We start from the raw sequence: 17427 nt of genomic DNA, 5'->3' as shown, positions 1-17427 counted from the left end.
ACAATAGGGGTTGGGGATTTAGCTCAGGGGTAGAGCGCTTGCCTAGCAAGCGCAAGGCCCTGGGTTCGGTCCTCAGCTCCGAAAAAAAAAAAAAGTGGACAATGGGCCTGGAGAGAGGTCTGTCCAGTTTAAGCATGTTCCCATGCCCTCCCCTATCACTCTCTGCCTTATTCCTTTGAGGCAAGATCTCAGGAACACCAACTTCTCAAGACAAAGGTGTCTAGGTATTGCCCCTTCAATAGCCACACATTTTTGTCCCAACCTTATAGATCAGGTGCTTTAAAAAAAAAAAAATGTCACGGCAAATTCCCCCAAGTCACTCCCCTGCTGCTGCTGGTAAAGCCCTTACTTAGGTGCAGCATTCCTCTCTGAGTGGCCACACTTGTTCCCCATTACCCGTCCTTTCTCCTAAGAATAAGCTGTTTAATTCTAACTCATTTTGGCAGTTTGAGAATGGTGTGGTGAACATCAGGACCAAAAGCTGGGGAAGAAAGGGTTTATTTGGCTTACAAATCTACATTGTACTCCATCACTGAGGGAGGTCAGGACAGGAACTCAAATGGGAAGAACCCGGAGGCAGGAGCTGCTGCACATCCCATCGCTTGTCTCCATGGCTTGCTCAGTCTTCCTTCTTATAGAACCCAGAACAGCTGTCTGCAGTTGTACCACCCACATCAGTCACCAGTTTTAAAAATGATCTGCAGGCTTACCTACAGTCCAATCTTATAAGAGGTATTTTCTCGATTGGGGTTCCCTCCTCTCAGATGACTGTAACCTGTATTAAGTTGACATGAAATTAGCCAGCGCAATAATCGTTAAGTATTATCACAATATTTGACTCTTGTAGATTCCTTATATAGCCCTGGGAATACTAAGTCACACTAATACCACTAATGAGCTTATTAATTTAACGTAGCAAAGTGTATTAAGATATCAGTATCTGAGAGGCTGCATATAGATGAAAAGACAAAAACCATACACAAAGGTGATAAGCAAGAAACAGGCACTGTGCTTGGAGGACTGGGCCCGCTTGGAAATTCTGGTGAATCAGATGCAGTTTCACAAGGGACAACCACGTCCTAAGCCCACAGGATTCTCTCTAGGGGCCTTGGTAATGGGAGTTCATTAGAATTCTCAAGAGTGATGCCGAATGTCTCACAGATGTAGCTTAAATGGGTGCGTACACAGTGTCCAGGAACTCGTACTCAGCATCGCACACGTTGTTATACTATGCTGCGATACGTTACGTTACCGAATATGCCACAATTTATGATTAAAACGTACAACAGAAGAACCAGAGAGACGGCGCGTAACTAGGAACCACTCACAAAGAAACACCACCGCCCGCCCGACCCCCCAAGACAAACGCGCCGGAGAGGCGGGGTTTCCGCTTCCGGCGACGGATTGTTGACGCCCGCTGCTGCTGTGGTGGCGACCGAGCGGTTGGGGAGGGGCTGACGAGAGCGGGCGACGGCGCAGTGACAGGCGGCGCGGAGGGTGCCTCCGGGGCGACGATGGCAGAGGGGCCCGAGGAAGCCCGGAGCCGCCCTCCCGGGCAGGACGGCGGTAGCGAGGACCACGAGCCGGTCCCTTCCGGACCAGGCTCTCCCTCCTCCTCCTCCGCCGCCGCCCCCCGGCCCCCGGCTCTCACGACCGTCGCCTCGGCGGTGCCGGAGCCGGAGCCGCAGTGCGAGCTCCGGAAGCGCCGGGAGACGGGCGCAGAGCCTCAGGAGCCGGGGGGCTGCGAGGCGTCGGACGGGCCGGGGCGGCTGAGCGCGCGCGAGTACTCGCGGCAGGTGCACGAATGGCTGTGGCAATCCTACTGCGGCTACCTCACCTGGCACAGCGGCCTGGCCGCCCTCCCCGCCTACTGCGGCCCGCCTCCCGCCGCCCCTCAGCCCGCAGCCCCGCCGCCGCCGCAGCTCGCTTACTACAACCCCTTCTACTTCCTAAGCGCTGCGGCGCCAGGGCCGGGGGCGGCCACGAGCGCCGGCGCCACCCCGACAGCCGTCGCGGGCCTGACGGCCCGGGCCCCGCACGTGCAGGCATCTGCCCGGGCGGTCCCTGTGACCAGGGTGGGCTCTGCAGCCCCTGCACGGACGGCGAGCGACACCGGGCGGCAGGCAGGTGAGAACGGGGTTGAGGTGGGTGCGTAGAACATAGGAGGGATAGAGTAGAGGATTTTATTCATCTGCCTCCACTTCCTATGTGTAGGATTACTGGTGGCCCGCGGGTTCTTTTTTTAAATTACTGCTACCCCTACCACCATTTTTTTTTTTTTGGAAGGATCTCATCTTGTGGTCTAGGCTAACCTTAACTCAGTGTATAGGCCAGGCTAGCCTCAAACTTGCAATAAGACTTCTGTGCAGCCTATAGGCTCTTACTACACTCCTGTGCTAGCCAAAGGGGTCTGTCGAAGGATCTTGAAATATGTAACTGGGGAACTGCTACTACCATTGACAGTTCCCACGTACATCTGCTATGGTTTGCCCAGGCCCTAAATTCTAAAAAAAAAAAAAAAAAAAGTACAATGCTGATTGTTCTTCCCTTAAGACCTGGCACTACCAATAGATTCCCTTAATCCTGACACTAGTAGCCCTTCTTGTATATAGAGAGACGTATGCTTATCAAACCATTCTCTCGGTGATCTCCATGCTCTGGACAAGATCCAAAGCTAAACTTAGGTGGCAAGCGCACTGTTGGAGGATTGAGATTAGAATACGAGAAATCACCAAGTTGGGCTGTATAAGGACAGTGGGACTGAAAGGCGATTGACATTATCAAATGAGAACTTTTGACTGGGCCCAAGCCTTGAATATCATCTAGTAATCAATTCTGTGTAGTTATGAGTCCTAGCAAACTGTAGGAAAATTTACAGCCACTCTGCCGAGCCTGGGCCCGGAATGCTGGGATGACTGGCATAGCTTGCCACGTCCAGCTCGTTATTAGACATTTTAGGAACATGTTCTCTTGATGGGATCATTGCTGTTGGCTGATTCAAGGCTATCATTTTTTAAAAATTAAGTTGGACCTTGACTTTACTTTGCCCCTTCATTATCTGACTTGGTTCTTAAGCTTGTGTGAGAGATTCCTTTCCCTTTTCTTCCCGATTTACAGGTAGAGAGTATGTCATTCCATCCTTGGCCCACAGATTTATGGCAGAGATGGTGGATTTCTTTATTCTCTTCTTTATAAAAGCGACCATTGTCCTGAGCATCATGCATCTCAGTGGGATAAAGTAAGTTAAGAACAGTCACTGTTAAGTAGCTGGGGCTGCTACTTAGGGATCTTGTTTTGTAAATTCTGCACATGCCCATGAGTAATTCTGAGTGATGGATGTCCAAGGCTAAGATGTCTCCATGAAATCTGTACCAGTTGTATTTGTTCCCTTATTTATTGTTTTAAAGTGTATTTATGTGTAGCCAAGAGGTCTGCTTTGGGTGTCTTCTACTCTCTGCTGTGTTTTTTGAGGTAGGGTCTCTCACTTAACCTGGAGCTTGACATTTCAGCTGGACTGGCTGGCCATCAAGTCCCCCAATCCACTGCTCCCCCATCCCAATGCTACATAGGTACATAGGTGTCCTGGGACCCACTCAGGGACTGACCTTCTTCGTAAAGCACTTTACCCACTGAGCTGTCACTACCAGCCCCTTGTTGGTTTTAAGGAAGAAACAAAGGAGGAACCTCAATATGTTGTTTAAGATCTATGGGAAAGAGGTAAGAGGAGTGAGGCTTTGGTGGTACACTCCTTTAATTCCAGCACCCAGGAGGCAGTGGCAGGCAGATCCCAGTTCAAGGCCAGCCAGAGGTACAATTAAATACTGTCTCAAAAGAGATTTTAATAGGTAAAAGGAGCCTTTAGACCTGGCTTGTTTTTTGTTAACCATTCTCTTGGGCCTGGAATGTATTAGTTTCCTTCTCATTGGCCTATGAAGTCTCTACCATGAAAGCACAAAGAGCTTCAGTGGTTAAGAGTACTCACTGCTTGTCAGTTCCCATGTCAGGCAGCTCATCGCTGCCTTTAACTCCAGCTCTAGCTTCTGCACACGCGTGGCATACATTTGTAATAAACAGAGACACACACATTTTCAAAGTACAAAGAGCCTGTGGTAGGCAGACTGTTGGTGATCAATTTCAGTGGGGTTGCTTAGAGTTGAGCACATTCTAATGCAAAGTTTGGCATTTACTTGAAAACCTCAAGTCTTAGGATAATGCCTGTTCCCACTTGCTAAGCATTTTCAATGAGACACTAATTTGGGTTTATGAGAAGATGTCAGAATCGAAAAGAAGATAGAAAAGTCAAGATACAAAGTGGTGTTAACCTTGGATCTTCAACAGGCATTGGGTGGTCCCTGCCTGTCCTACCCTAACACTTAGCCTTTACTATGGTTTTTCTTTTACATTTTATTTGGCAGTCAGAACACAGTTGCAGAACCTGACCTCCCAGCCTAACATTCTATTTCATCACACAGTTTAACAGACGCCACGTTACTAATCAGTCTCCTCACTGTGAACTTGCTCCAAGGCTTTCTCTCCTGCCAGGAGCTTCTCCCACCTGGTCTGCCTGCCTTCTCGTCATCCTTTGGACTGTGTTGTGTACCTAGGAAGGCTGCACAAGAGTCTCTGTGACTGGTCTGCTTTCTGTGGTGCTCTGGCTGCCATCCCAGTCTACTTCTGATCTGTTTTTCCTTGCTAGCTTAGAAACTCAGTGGGATCTGAGACTTTGGTATCCCCTCGCTGTGCTAGTGTAAGCACCATGGTCAAAAGCAACTCTGAGCAGTTTATTCCACCTCACAGCGTGTAGTCCATCACTGAGGGGTCAGCGCAGGACCCTGCACACAGGAACTGATTCAGAGGCCATGGAGGAGTGCTGCTCTTCAGACTTGCCTACGGGCCAATGTGATGGAGATATTTTTCTTAATGTGGTTTCCCAGATAACCTGGGCTTATTTTAGGTTGACAAACCAGTCCCTGTCGTGTCAAAAGGGCTGGCGTCCTACTTGTGATGCTTTCCCTGAGTTACAAACGTGCCCCACAATCAGAACCTTTTACTTTTATTTACTGAGGTTACTGCTATTTGTTGAGTGGAATAATGGTGAGAGCCCAACAGCTTAGAATTCCATTTAAAATATATGGTCTAATTAAGGGAAAATGGTACAACTGACCCAGAAACAAATTCTTTATAACCCCAACCCCTTCTTTCTGTGCAGGGACATCTCTAAGTTTGCCATGCACTATATAATAGAAGAGATTGATGAAGACACATCAATGGAAGACCTGCAGAAAATGATGATTGTGGCACTTATATACAGGTTGTTAGTTTGTTTCTATGAGGTAAGCTGCTGACTAGAACAAATAACTGTTTTAGTGGTATAATTTTAAATTATCTACTAGGGAAAAAAAGTAATGACAATTTACAAATTTTTTAAACATGTCTTCGTATTTGTATTTTTTCATAATTTTTAAAATTGACATTTTCAGGTTTAAAAAAAGCCATAAATACTAAATTTTGGGGGAAAAAAAAGTACATTTCATAATTGTCTTGTTATACATTTCAGTTTTAGAAATAAAATTACATTCATAAGCAAATTTTGGTTCAGATATACATTATGAACGTATGGATGTATGTGTGCATATATGTATGTATGCATGCATCGTGCATGGAAGCCAGCCCACTGAGCTATATCCAAGTCTCTCTTCTTTTTGAGAGCCTGAGGTCTGTGTCAGTTCCTGAAAGGAACTCCTGAAAGGAACTCGTGCATCTCAGCTTACCTAGATGGAATGGCAGGTTTGTGCCACCAGACCCAGCCTTTATTGAGTGTTTGTTTGCTGAGGCAGGGCCTCATAATGTACCCTGACATGATCTCAACCTTGACAGCTATCTTTCCATAGTCTGGAGTTCTGAGATGGCAGGCATGTGCTAAGCCATCTTCATGGTTAAGTTTCTAGTATTCTATATAATTAGCACACCCAGTGTACCTTTTTTTCTTTCTGATAGCCCTGTTTGGCCTGAACCTCACTGTATGCCAGACTGACTTTGAACTCACAAAGATCCCAAGTGCTGGGACTAAAGAAAAATGTGTGCCAGCATACCTAGCATCATTCTTCGAAAGCACAAAGGGATTTGTTGGAAGAATGTTCAAAACTCTTTAAAATTGGCATAGTAAATTATTTCCAATTATCCTTTTTTCCTTAGATAATTTGCATTTGGGGAGCAGGGGGAGCTACCCCAGGGAAGTTCCTGCTAGGGCTTCGAGTTGTGACATGTGACACATCAGTACTCATTGCTCCAAGTCGGGTTTTAGTGATTCCTTCCTCAAATGTTAGCATCACAACGTAAGTCCTTTGTTTAGCTTAATCTACTTCACCCTTGCAAAGAGATTACAGCTGTCATCTTCCACTGCATAACTGCCAGTCGACTCGACGGCGGCATGTAAGATCCTGCTGCGTGCTGACTTGATGCTGTGTGAAGCTTGTGAAAGTGCACCGGTTTCCATTCTCGTTATCTCTCCTACATTTCCTGAGACTGAGCCTGCATTAAATGCACAGGGTTGTGTTCACTGTGCCCAAAATTACAGGCTGGTAGTTTTTTAAAATAGTTTTTTTTCATAGCATACACTGTAATATCTCCTGTCTTTCCCTTGCTACCTTTGGCGTACATTTTCAAAATCGTTCTTATGAACTATGTCACAATGGTAAGATATTGGTGTTCTCTGGCTCTGTGGATTACCTGGTCTCAAACCACTTTGTTAAATAGCAGGCCTGCTGCAGTGGTACTCTGCCTCCAGCTCTTAGAGCTGTAGAGCGGTAACGCCCAGTCTTCATTGCCAGCCTTGGCGTGCAGCTCCACTGAGGGTGCAGTGGTGATGGAAGTTGGGGAGGAGAGTGGACAGTGATCAGTTGAATCAAATCATTCCAGTTACAGAATGATTCAAGGGAAAGAAAACAAGAGAGAGGAGGCTAGGTTTTGCTGACATTGACACTTGTAAATTGCCTTACAACTTTGGTGTTTTAATTCTGGCTACTTCTTCTAATGACCAATAATGGTTAGTGTTTATTGAGCATTTCTCAAATACCAGGCACATTAGTAACTTAACACAGCATTTTGATCTCATTTTCATAGTTGTGGAGCGTAAATAGTAATTAGAAACCAACCAGTCTGGATTCAGAGTGCACACTGTCAGCCAGCCACTGACAGGCAGGAATCTAACATTGTTAGGGTAATTCTGTTTTGAGCTATTGTTGAAAGCTTCTAGGACTTCTTTTAATTACTGGAGCCCGTACAGGAACTGGTTATGTTTCCGGTAAGATAGAAAGTAGGACTGCAGTAAGCATACTCAGTTCAGAAGATTCTAGAAACCCATTGGAATTCATAACTGTGGAAAAGGTAAGCAAAGAGATATTCTTTCCTTCTGACAACTGTTACGCTGTTTCCTCGTTGGTGTTTAGATGTTTACTAACAACCATGTATATCAAAAAGCTCTAGTCTTCTATGTAGCTTTCTTTAGAATAGAACAGGCAGTTGGACTATATTGTTTGAAAACGTGTGTAGACATCTGACTTGCTGCTTCTGCTTGTTTCCTTTAGGTCCACCATTCGAGCTTTGATCAAGAATTTTTCTATTGCTTCTTTTTTCCCTGCTTTCATCACATTGCTGTTTTTTCAGCATAATCGAACAGCCTATGACATTGTAGCAGGAACCATTGTGGTAAAAAGAAATGGGGTCAGATGATGCCCCAAAACCCTGAATTCCACTCTTAGGAATAATGACAAGACTAAATTATGTATCAAGGCCAACATTATCTCTGCGTTACATTAGCTGATGATTTAAAAATTAAAGCAGTCACTCTGGTGTGGTGCAGGGGACTGTTCTGAAAGTGTTGACTGTACTTAAATGTCAAGGAACTTTTCCGGAAGGAAAAACTATTAAATTCAAGTGTTAAATATTTATAGGACAACAAAAGTTTCATAATCAATATATAGGTAAATACATACTTTAACATTTAAGATAACCAAAATTTGCTGGAAGCATTTTCAGCTTTAAATTCTCTAAATCAAACTTTAAATTTTGGCTTATCCTAGCGTGATTGAGAAATATCCAATTGTGTTTTATAAACACCTGCAGAACTCCCTCAACTCTTCTTACAGACCCTGCTGCTTATGAGCATTGAGAAAGAGCATCAACTCAATAACCCACTTACTCCCTGGGAGAAGAGGGAACGTGAGGAAGACCTAGGAGTCCCTCATCCCACACTTCCAGGATAGTCTAGTTTGGTGCAGTAGTGGCGGGATATTTCAGTTTCTTACTGCTTATGTATTTGGAGGCAAGATTTTCATGATGATGAAAATGTACTGAGTCATATATCATTGATATTTTAAAAAGGTAAGTTAGTGATTGCCTTCTGGGGGGGAGGGGTTCATTGTAAATTCACATACCCTAAAATCCAACCATAAATACGTGGGAGGAATATCCATCGAACATTCCCAGTGTGTGTTCTCCAGCGTTCTGAATGTACCTGTAGATTCTCTATGTACAGCAAATCCCTAATGCACTGCTATGTTCTCTACAGTGCCATAACTGTAAAACATCAGGTGTTAGAGTGTATTTTGTGACTAACTTAAATACTACCAGGTTCCCATTATGAACTGTTGTTTCATCATCTGTGGACTTTAGCTTCTTTGAGCTCATCTTGGTTGTAGTATCATTGTACTTTGCTCTCTGTTGGAGAAACAATTGGGTTTATGTCTGTGTGCTTTTGTCATGTCACAGTCAGCTAGCTGTACCAAATGTTAGTTTAAAACTTTACTTCTTACTCATTGTTGCATCTGATTTTCCCAAAAAACACTAAATTGTATTGCACAAGAGAGCAGTCTTTGTTCCTGGGTTTTAAACAGCAAGAGCATGCCATGTGTTGTTATATCAATCTTAAGTGAGCTTTTTTTTTTTGACATTTAAAACTGTGAAAATGCATTTAATGTCTAGATAACTTTTAAATATCTCCTAATAGCTCATTGTTCATCAACCATGGTTTCTTCTGGTAAATAATTTTATTTAAATAAAACTTCACAGGAAGCCTACTATTTGTCAAGAGCAGTACATAGAGCATGTACTTGTGGCTCTGGCAAGACTTTAAAAAGCTCTTCTTACTCCACACTACAAATCAGGAAGCTGCTGCGAACGCCTGCCACTGAACCTGCACTGACACAATTCAAGTTGAAATGCGCTTCACCCACACAGCTCTGGAGTACTGATTATTGTTTCTACTCCAATTATTGTAGTTTTCACTGAGGATATTTTTATTTATACAGTAAAATAAGTAGTTAAATTTGTTATAAATACTGCAGTTTGCTAGACAAGTTCTTTAGATCCAGCTGTGGATTCAAGCTGTGCCATATAGGATGTAATAAAGTATTGCTTTGCCTCCACAATAGCACCTCAATCTGGTGTAAGGAGAAAGGGAATCTGGCACTTTTTTCCTCATAGGGTTATGTAATGGAGCATGTGAATGAAGAATTTACAGAAATACTAATTTCCTGTGTCAAAGTGTAATTCTCATGCTGAAGCTGTATCCTAAAAGGGCAAAATGAAGTTGAGAAATGAAGACATTCTTCATGAGCATGCCCTAACCCGAAACATCAGGACTGGAGTCTTGCTGCCGCATTGCCATTTAGTTTAAATAGCTGGCACGTGATTAAGGCACTGAGTCTCAGTACTCACCGCTGAGTGTGTTCTGAAGTAGGATATTCTACACTCTGGGTAACAGCACGATGAGCAGCCTTACTGAGTATTCTTCGTGACCGTAACAAACACATGCCCCTTCAGTGTTCACTGCTTGCTCCTGCCTACAAAGCACGTACTCCATTGCCATGCCTGACCAGTGACTGTTTCACTGTAGTACACGTCTGTTTCTGGCAAGGAGGAGAAAGGAGTTGAAATTTTGCATTTGCAATTTGGGTTTCTGAAGGAAGATGGGGCATTAAACTTTCATTATCTCTTTGAGGACAATGCCTAGATTAACAGTATTCCTAAACTCTCGACAGGTACTGGTTCAGCTCCTTGTCATCCTCCATTTGCATAACCAAAGACCAAAGTCCTGACTCGTGCCTGGCTGGTATGCGTAGGTTTCCTTGTAGTTCACTATAGTAGGACTTGCCCTGCAAACAGTATCTAATGGCTCACGTATAATAAACAAAACATTCTATTTTTAATATTTGTATGTCACCAGTTTGTACTTTATGTCTCAATAAATACTTAATCAGTGTCAAGAGTGTTGTCTCTGCCTATTGCTGCAGTGGATTAAACTATGTTCTTTAATAGGCCTGGAGCTGTGGTTCAGTGATAGAACCTACACTATCCAAATACCTATGAAAAATCCCTTAAGAAGTACAAGTTGGGGTTGGGGATTTAGCTCAGTGGTAGAGCGCAAGGTCCTGGGTTCGGTCCCCAGCTCTGGGGGGAAAAAAAAAAGTACAAGTTACCTGCACATGAGCTCAGCTTCATGTTAAATTCACTCAGAGCTGTTAGCCATTACAACAGTATCAGATGGGAAAAGCCCATTTCCTCAAGGGCAGTTATCTGAGTGTGGTAATTCCACTGTGTAGGAATATTGCTGCAAATTTAATGCCAGCCTGGACTACAGTATAAGACCCTATCTTTAGGAATTAAACTGTGCTGCTCTGGACAAAGTACTAGTAGTCTAAGCCAAGCTGTCAATATGTGACCCATATTTGGGGGCCACAGTGGATTTCAGAGGCATAAAAGTCAAGTGAGAAGGGAACACCACTCCATATTACAAAGAAATTACTAACTTGGTCTTATACTTACTTACTATAGCAAACTAGTTTCCACTAAACAAGCTACCCTGCATAAAACTGCTGCTGAATCACTTCCTAAACTTTATATCAAGTATAGTATAAGTTCTTACCCTCAATGAGTCCAACTGAATTTCAAGTTTTACATGAGGCCTCTGAAGGATATGCTAACTATGAAAACACGTTCTTCCCAGGCTAAGTCTTTACTATCAATCTTAATTCAAGTAGTACAATGATAGTTATATTTTAACAAGGATCTTTAGCTGTCTGAATTACACTTTCATCCTTAAGGCCTGAGGTTACTGTTGCTACAAACAACCTAGTACTTAATACTTAAGTGACATTCCCAGACCTGAGAGCATTCTTTGACTTAGGCACCTTTAATGATGCAATCTTGAGTGTTAATCCAAATCCAGTCTGTCAATCTCTGGAGATATGTCCTAGAGTATACATTTATACATTCTACTAATAAGTACTCAAGCCCACTACAACAAAGAGTTAACTCTGATGGGCCGGAGGGAGGACAGGCCCAGAGATGAATCTGCCACCATGACTGGAATGCCACACGCAGCCCAAGAATCAAGTCTTAAAATAACCAAAAGATCCCTGTAGTAACAACCTGCTCTAAACACACAGGCACACACAAAATTATTTTCCACACATTTTACAGAAAAGGCGTATGCCCTATTGAGCCCCAATTATTAAGGTATAGAAAATGACTAAGGATGGGCCTACAAGATGGGTTAAGAGAGGTTTCTAGCATTTTCTTCCAACATTTACCAAACTCCAAACAGGCTAAGTGGTGGGTATATATTATTAAATAAAATATTAGAAACACAAAAAAGCTCAACCCTCAACAAATCAATGTGATAATAGCCTAAAATATCTTAGTAAGATCCTTTCGTTAGAAATTCTCAATGTAAATTAACCAACCTGAAGTTGGCAAATTAAGCACAAACTTACAAATGCCAATCCTAATTAAATTAAGGACAAAAGTATAAAGTGTGGGTCCAAGTTCTTTCCTGGATCTTAAGTGAGCTAAAAGTCTAGTCATACAAGTAACATGTAAAAGGCCCATTTGTTTTATAAACTGTTGGAATGCCTGAGGCATATTATCTCCAAGAATGTGAGCAATAAACATTGTTCAGGCACCTAGCAAGGAAGCTAGAAGTACAAAAAGAAAGGGTTGTATGTTTATTTAAAAAATTTAAAGGGAAAATATATGTGCAAATTAAGTAAAGACAGAAGCAGGCAGAAAGGGGCTCTTCTGTGTACTGCAAACTCTAATAACTCTGGGGCCATACTAATACATACCCTTTGGGATTTCTAATCATCCACCCTTCCCATTAATATTGTATGCCTTCACTATGAAAACTGTTAACAAAACTTGCTTCATAAAGTTTTATTGATGGCATTTATCCCATGGTTTAACATGTTAATTATACTGTAATAAACATGGCTTTAATATTAAACTTTTTCCTTATTATCCAAAGTCACCACAGTCCATTTCAGTAAATATAAAAATATATGCTTAATACTTTGTACAATACTGGTTTTTGGTCCAAACAAAACTGGATCAGAAAAGCCAATAAATTCAACTTTAAGAATCCCCAATTTTTTTTTAAAGATTTCCAAATGGATTTAGGCAACTTTGAATAATGGGATTTACATAATAAAATCTGAGACAAGACTAAACAAACAACAAAAATATGTCTAACATAAAATTAAAATTTCAAGTTCACAGATTTATGTTATGCCAAAAAAGTACAGAAACAAAATTGTATTTACAGAAGTTTCATAATAAAATAATGAAAAAGGCAAGACAGTTGATAGAATGAAAATATAGAAATAGCATATACTTATTAAATGGAGAATGAACTAGATCTAACAAGTCCTTAGGATGGACCATTCTTTAATCAGGCTTTCTCTATCAGAATTTTTCTGTGCACAATACATCCAACTTACTTCACACATACACCACCACAAACTCCGCATAGAAATCATTCATTTCAACATCCTCTAGTCTATACAGGATTCTAATCTATACAGAATTCCCCAGATATAATTACAATTTCAATGCGCTCCATTAACGCTTTATCAATGCACATAGCGGTGCAGACAGGTTCTATACAAAGCCATTCACCGTGCAGGCTCTATTCCTGGGTACAGCCAGACTATGCCAATCAGTGAATAATGTGCTGGATCATAAAATTGTTTCTGCTGAAGAATCAGTCAGTCACCAGTCTAACTATTATTTTCAAAAGAGAATGGGTTATGGGAACAGGACTTCCATAAAGGGGAAAAAAAAAAAGAGGACAATTCCAAAACTAAAGAAGTCCTTAGGCAGATCTGACTGCAGATAAGCCCAGCATGTAGTACAATCCAGTATCTGAAAGCAGGGCACCAGCTGTTGATAAAACTGTTGGGTATAACACCTTTTTGACCTTTATTTCTTGCGTCTAACAGCAGTCTTTATCTTGCGACCAGAAACTGAAGTTCCAGAAGAAGAGAACATATTTTTCCCATTTGACCTGTGAAAAATAAAAACATTACAATGTGACAAGATGGATGCTCAGGATAGAGGATTCATGCTATTTAAAATGACCAGCATCAAAATGGGAGTAAAGTGGGGGAAAAACTGTTGCTATAGCTTGTTGCACTTGCCTCTGATTATATTATAATTCCCCCAAGCGTACGCTGCCATAAACTTATACTGGATGACATTATTACCCAAATTATATTACTGCATCGCAATTCACTTTTAGAAACGATACACGCCTTTACCAATGTATGTTTTCAATGAAATAATCTTACCCCACTGTAAATGATGCTGGAGACTGGCTGAATGAAAAGCCCCCCGAACCTGAGGGCTGGGCTGCGGCTGCAGGCGTGCTGGGACTTGCACCAAATGTGAACACTCCTGATGGATTATTGTTTGTGAAGTTGAAATTTGTAGTGCTGCTGCCAAACTGGAAAACCGAACCTATACAAATTAAGCAGAAATACCCATTAACGACACAAACGGTTTAGGAGTGACTCTGGCCTGAACATATTAAGCATCGGTAGAATTAAAACCTTAGCCAGGCATGGTGGAGTACACCTCTTGTACCAGCCACTCAGGATGCAGACAGTAAACAATTCAAGGCCAGTCTAGGTCTACAGAGCCTGATTCAGGCCTGTCAGAACTTCCACAAAACAAGAGAAATTTTGGAGTACACATAGCTAAATACAAACACAATAGAAGATGAACTTTACAAGTCAATAATGAAACAAAACTAAGGGACCAAATACTTACAAAAGAATTCACAAAAATGGAAAATGCATAGAATCCAAATAAGAGAATTGTCATCCAGCAGTGACAACATGTGGTGTAAACCAGCAAGAAAAGTTTATAATAAAAAACTTCTAAAATGTGAGGCATACCTTTCCATTCAGTAACTCCACAGCAGAGTACATGATCAAAAGAGAAACATTTATTCTCCCAAAGATCAGTATCCTCAACTCAGTAATGTATAAGACCGCATTTCCTAACAGCCAAAACTAACTCAAGTACAGGCATGCGGATAGGCTCCCATTCAGTGACTCACTCTGCAGCAGTGACAAAAATTTAAGAGTCAAAGAAGGTAGGTTGTATAACAGCAAGAGCCTACTTTTATATATAGATAAATATCAGGCAAAACTGTATTTCCTAGAGGTATCAGTAAACATTAGCATCCAACGGACAGAGAACAGTGCTGGCCATCAGAGTGAACAAAGAGCACGGATCACGCACGGCCTCCAGCTGTCTGTATACACAGCCAAGCTCCCAGCCTCTCCTGCTTTGTAATCTTTTTCATGAGTCTATTAGAAAGATGGTCAAATTTGAGAGAACACAGCATTGAAATATAGTGCTAGCAGTTGATTTGAAAAGTCATAACAACCTTTGATATACAGAAGGAACACTAACAGCATTATCCAAGAGCTGTGAGAACTCAGCATAAAGTCTAACTTCCCAAAGGAAAGTCAAGTCAAAAAAGCCACTCCACACCAGCCTAGAGTGAAATGGGGTTGAACACAACTTGTACCTAAATCAGAGTAAGAAATGTTTTAAATATAGTCTTAATGCCATCAAACAGTTGATTGGAACTCTGCAATGTTTATAGGTAAATACGTTAAAAATTAAAACAGGTGCTGGAGAGATGGCTCAGATGCTAAGAACATTGACTGCTCTTCCAGAGGTCCTGAGTTCAATTCCCAAAAACCACATAGTGGCTCACCATGGTATCATATGTAATGAGATCCAATGCCCTCTTCTGATGTGTCTGAAGACAGCAAGAGTGTGCTCAAATACATAAGATAAATATTTTTTTAAAAAATTAAAGCATATACGTAGTTTCAAAGCACAGAGAAGAAAATACTATATTAGGACACCAGATTTTAAGTATAGACATCAAATATCATACAAACTTACTAGCATTGGCTGTCCCAGAGCCAAATGCAGACTGACTAGGCTGCTGTCCAAACACAGGAGGTTGGCTGCTGCTTGACACTGTCCCAAATGTAGGTGGTGGTACAGGCTGAGAACCAGCAGAAAATAATGCTGTTGAAGACGATATAGAGCCAAAGCTTGGAGGGTTAGGCTGGCTGGCACCTTGACTTTGTCCAAATGTTGGAGTCTGGTTAGCACCAAATGCTGGACTGGCAGATGGTGCTGAATGTCCAGTGCCAAATACAAAGAAGGATCCTGGAGGCCAAGAAATACTTAAATGAACAACTTCGAGGTTTACAGTAAGATAACCCCCGAGAAACTTCTGTAAATCCACAAATCAAGCCACTTTCCTCTTACCTTGATTACAATTAGATTAGAGTAATGACACTATTTTCTAAACACACACTGGTTTAGCAGAAGGTTTAGCACAGTACTCCTCCTCTGCAGCCAACAATCTTATTAGTAAGAGGGTGGGTGTACTCAGACACGGTCTTCTATTATTCCCAGGCTAGCTAGCTTAGGCGCAACAAATTTTTTCTGAAATGATGTCTATCAAAGACTTGCTATGAGCCACTGTAATGCACATCCCATACAATCACTATCACTATCTGGCTGTTTATAAATTTGTCATTTCAAAAAGGCAACTTGGAAATTTTATATATTCTTCGTAAAATTAGAAAATACTGCTCTTAAGAACTAAATATATTCAGCCAGAATGTGAAGCGCACATTTCTCTGCAGATGAAAATTTACATGACTTAGGGGCTCACTGCAACTGGTAACTCAGCAGAACCAATTTAACTACAAAACCTATGTTTTCCCTCCTAACACAAAAGTACCTGAAGAGCTTGATGTGGTTGTAGCCCCAAAAGTGAACCCAGAAGATACAGTACTATTACTACTGGCTCCTGTTCCAAATACAAATGGAGGGGCAGCTGAGGCAGTGCTGGACGTGGTGGCTGGTTTGCCATCTTGAGGAAAGAGCAAAGGCTGAGATGTACTGGACTCGGCGGAGTTTCCGAAGGCAGAGCTGCTGACAGGATTACTGGCCTGTCCAAACACAAAGGCTGCCACAGGCGGGCTGGAGGAAGAGGTGGAACTACCAAATATGCTAGCACTGGATGAAGTGGCCGGCGTACTTGAACTAGAGGAACTGCTGTTCAAGAAGCTAAAAGCTGGCTTTGCTGCACCTTGATCTGCAAAACAATAATTGAGAAAGAAACATAAATCCTTAAGAAGGAACAAATTGCTTAAAACTAAATTAAAATTATTTTTATGCTCTCATCAAGTCTTTGAAATGTCAAAAGTACTTAACTTCTCTTTACAAAAGCCCTTTAACATTCAAATAAAAAGTTCTGTGACTAAATTTAACGTGCAGAAATTTAATGTAAAATACACACTGCCTCACATCCAAATCTAACTTGATACTGTATTCAGAAACCAAACCAGATAGCAGAATCTGGGTACATTTCTAAGTGTCTGACTGTGCTGCGGTTTATGTCACATTACAGTAGCAGCATCCTGACTTCAATCCATTCACATGAACAAACCAACAAGACAATCTCACCTCACTGTCTGCAGTGAGCACTTGCAGAGTGTCACCTGCAGGGTGGCACCCTAAATTTTTTAATGTTGTACATATTTCCCTTCATGGTCTCTGTCATCATTAGTGCCTGCCTTTCTTCTCACATTCCTTGTGCATTTGCTTTCTCCCTACAGAATTCATAAGCAGCTTAGAGTTTGACAAGATCCACAGAAACTAAGAACTGAAATGAAGAGGAAAGAAGAAACGTTTCCCCCGGGAATGAGTTTGTTTTCTATGCTCTTACATTTATTCATCACTGCAGCCATTTTAAATTAGAAAGCTTAGAGAATACAGGTCTTGTTTATGCTGTACAACTACTGATTGTTGACATGAAGAAAAGCTTCTGATCTCTATGATTATCTTGAATTTACACGACCTGAATCAAACTTCCTTTTCTACTCTCTCTCGTGTTTCAGCTCCAATGCTACACACTAGATGAGATGGGCAACTGCTTTCTCTAGGTGGTAAGATCTCAGGATCAAATCTGGTTACAATATTTTATTTTTCCACATTTCAAATAATAGGTAGTTTTAATTCTTTTTTCTTTTCTTTTTTTTTCTTTTG

At 41.7% G+C, this 17427-nt stretch overlaps 2 protein-coding genes across 5 annotated transcripts in view; one reads left to right on the top strand and one right to left on the bottom strand.

Moving 5' to 3' along the window:
- Window positions 1-1401: 1401 nt before the first annotated feature.
- Window positions 1402-10267, top strand: Fam8a1 (family with sequence similarity 8, member A1). Of its 2 annotated transcripts, NM_001305175.1 has the most exon segments (5): window positions 1414-2127; window positions 3118-3238; window positions 5210-5333; window positions 6196-6335; window positions 7587-10267. In NM_001305175.1, coding segments are annotated over 5 exon segments (1143 nt in total). In that variant the 5' UTR covers window positions 1414-1514; the 3' UTR covers window positions 7732-10267.
- A 1725-nt stretch (window positions 10268-11992) lies between these two features.
- Window positions 11993-17427, bottom strand: part of Nup153 (nucleoporin 153) — a 52558-nt gene continuing 47123 nt past the window's right edge. For 2 of the 3 annotated variants that reach the window (XM_087589817.1, XM_087589816.1), the window contains 4 exons: window positions 16118-16474; window positions 15262-15534; window positions 13626-13794; window positions 12199-13342 (listed from right to left, as the gene is read on the bottom strand). In XM_087589817.1, coding sequence (XP_087445943.1) covers window positions 13258-13342; window positions 13626-13794; window positions 15262-15534; window positions 16118-16474 — 884 coding nt within the window. In that variant the 3' untranslated portion in view covers window positions 12199-13257. 3 annotated transcript variants of the gene reach the window in all.

This window comes from Rattus norvegicus, chromosome 17 (assembly GCF_021556685.1).
Source record: "Rattus norvegicus strain SHRSP/BbbUtx chromosome 17, alternate assembly SHRSP_T2T, whole genome shotgun sequence".
Classification (NCBI taxonomy): Eukaryota; Metazoa; Chordata; class Mammalia; order Rodentia; family Muridae; genus Rattus; species Rattus norvegicus.
Note: the sequence above shows the minus strand (reverse complement) of the source record. Positions and strands in the feature narration are given on the sequence as shown.

Coding starts and splice junctions, on each gene's coding strand:
- Fam8a1 (XM_087590010.1), top strand. CDS start 1,515: ATGGCAGAGGGGCCCGAGGAAGCCCGGAGCCGCCCTCCCGGGCAGGAC. Junction 2,128..3,117: donor CGACACCGGGCGGCAGGCAG/GTGAGAACGGGG, acceptor CCCGATTTACAG/GTAGAGAGTATGTCATTCCA. Junction 5,334..7,586: donor TGTTAGTTTGTTTCTATGAG/GTAAGCTGCTGA, acceptor TGTTTCCTTTAG/GTCCACCATTCGAGCTTTGA.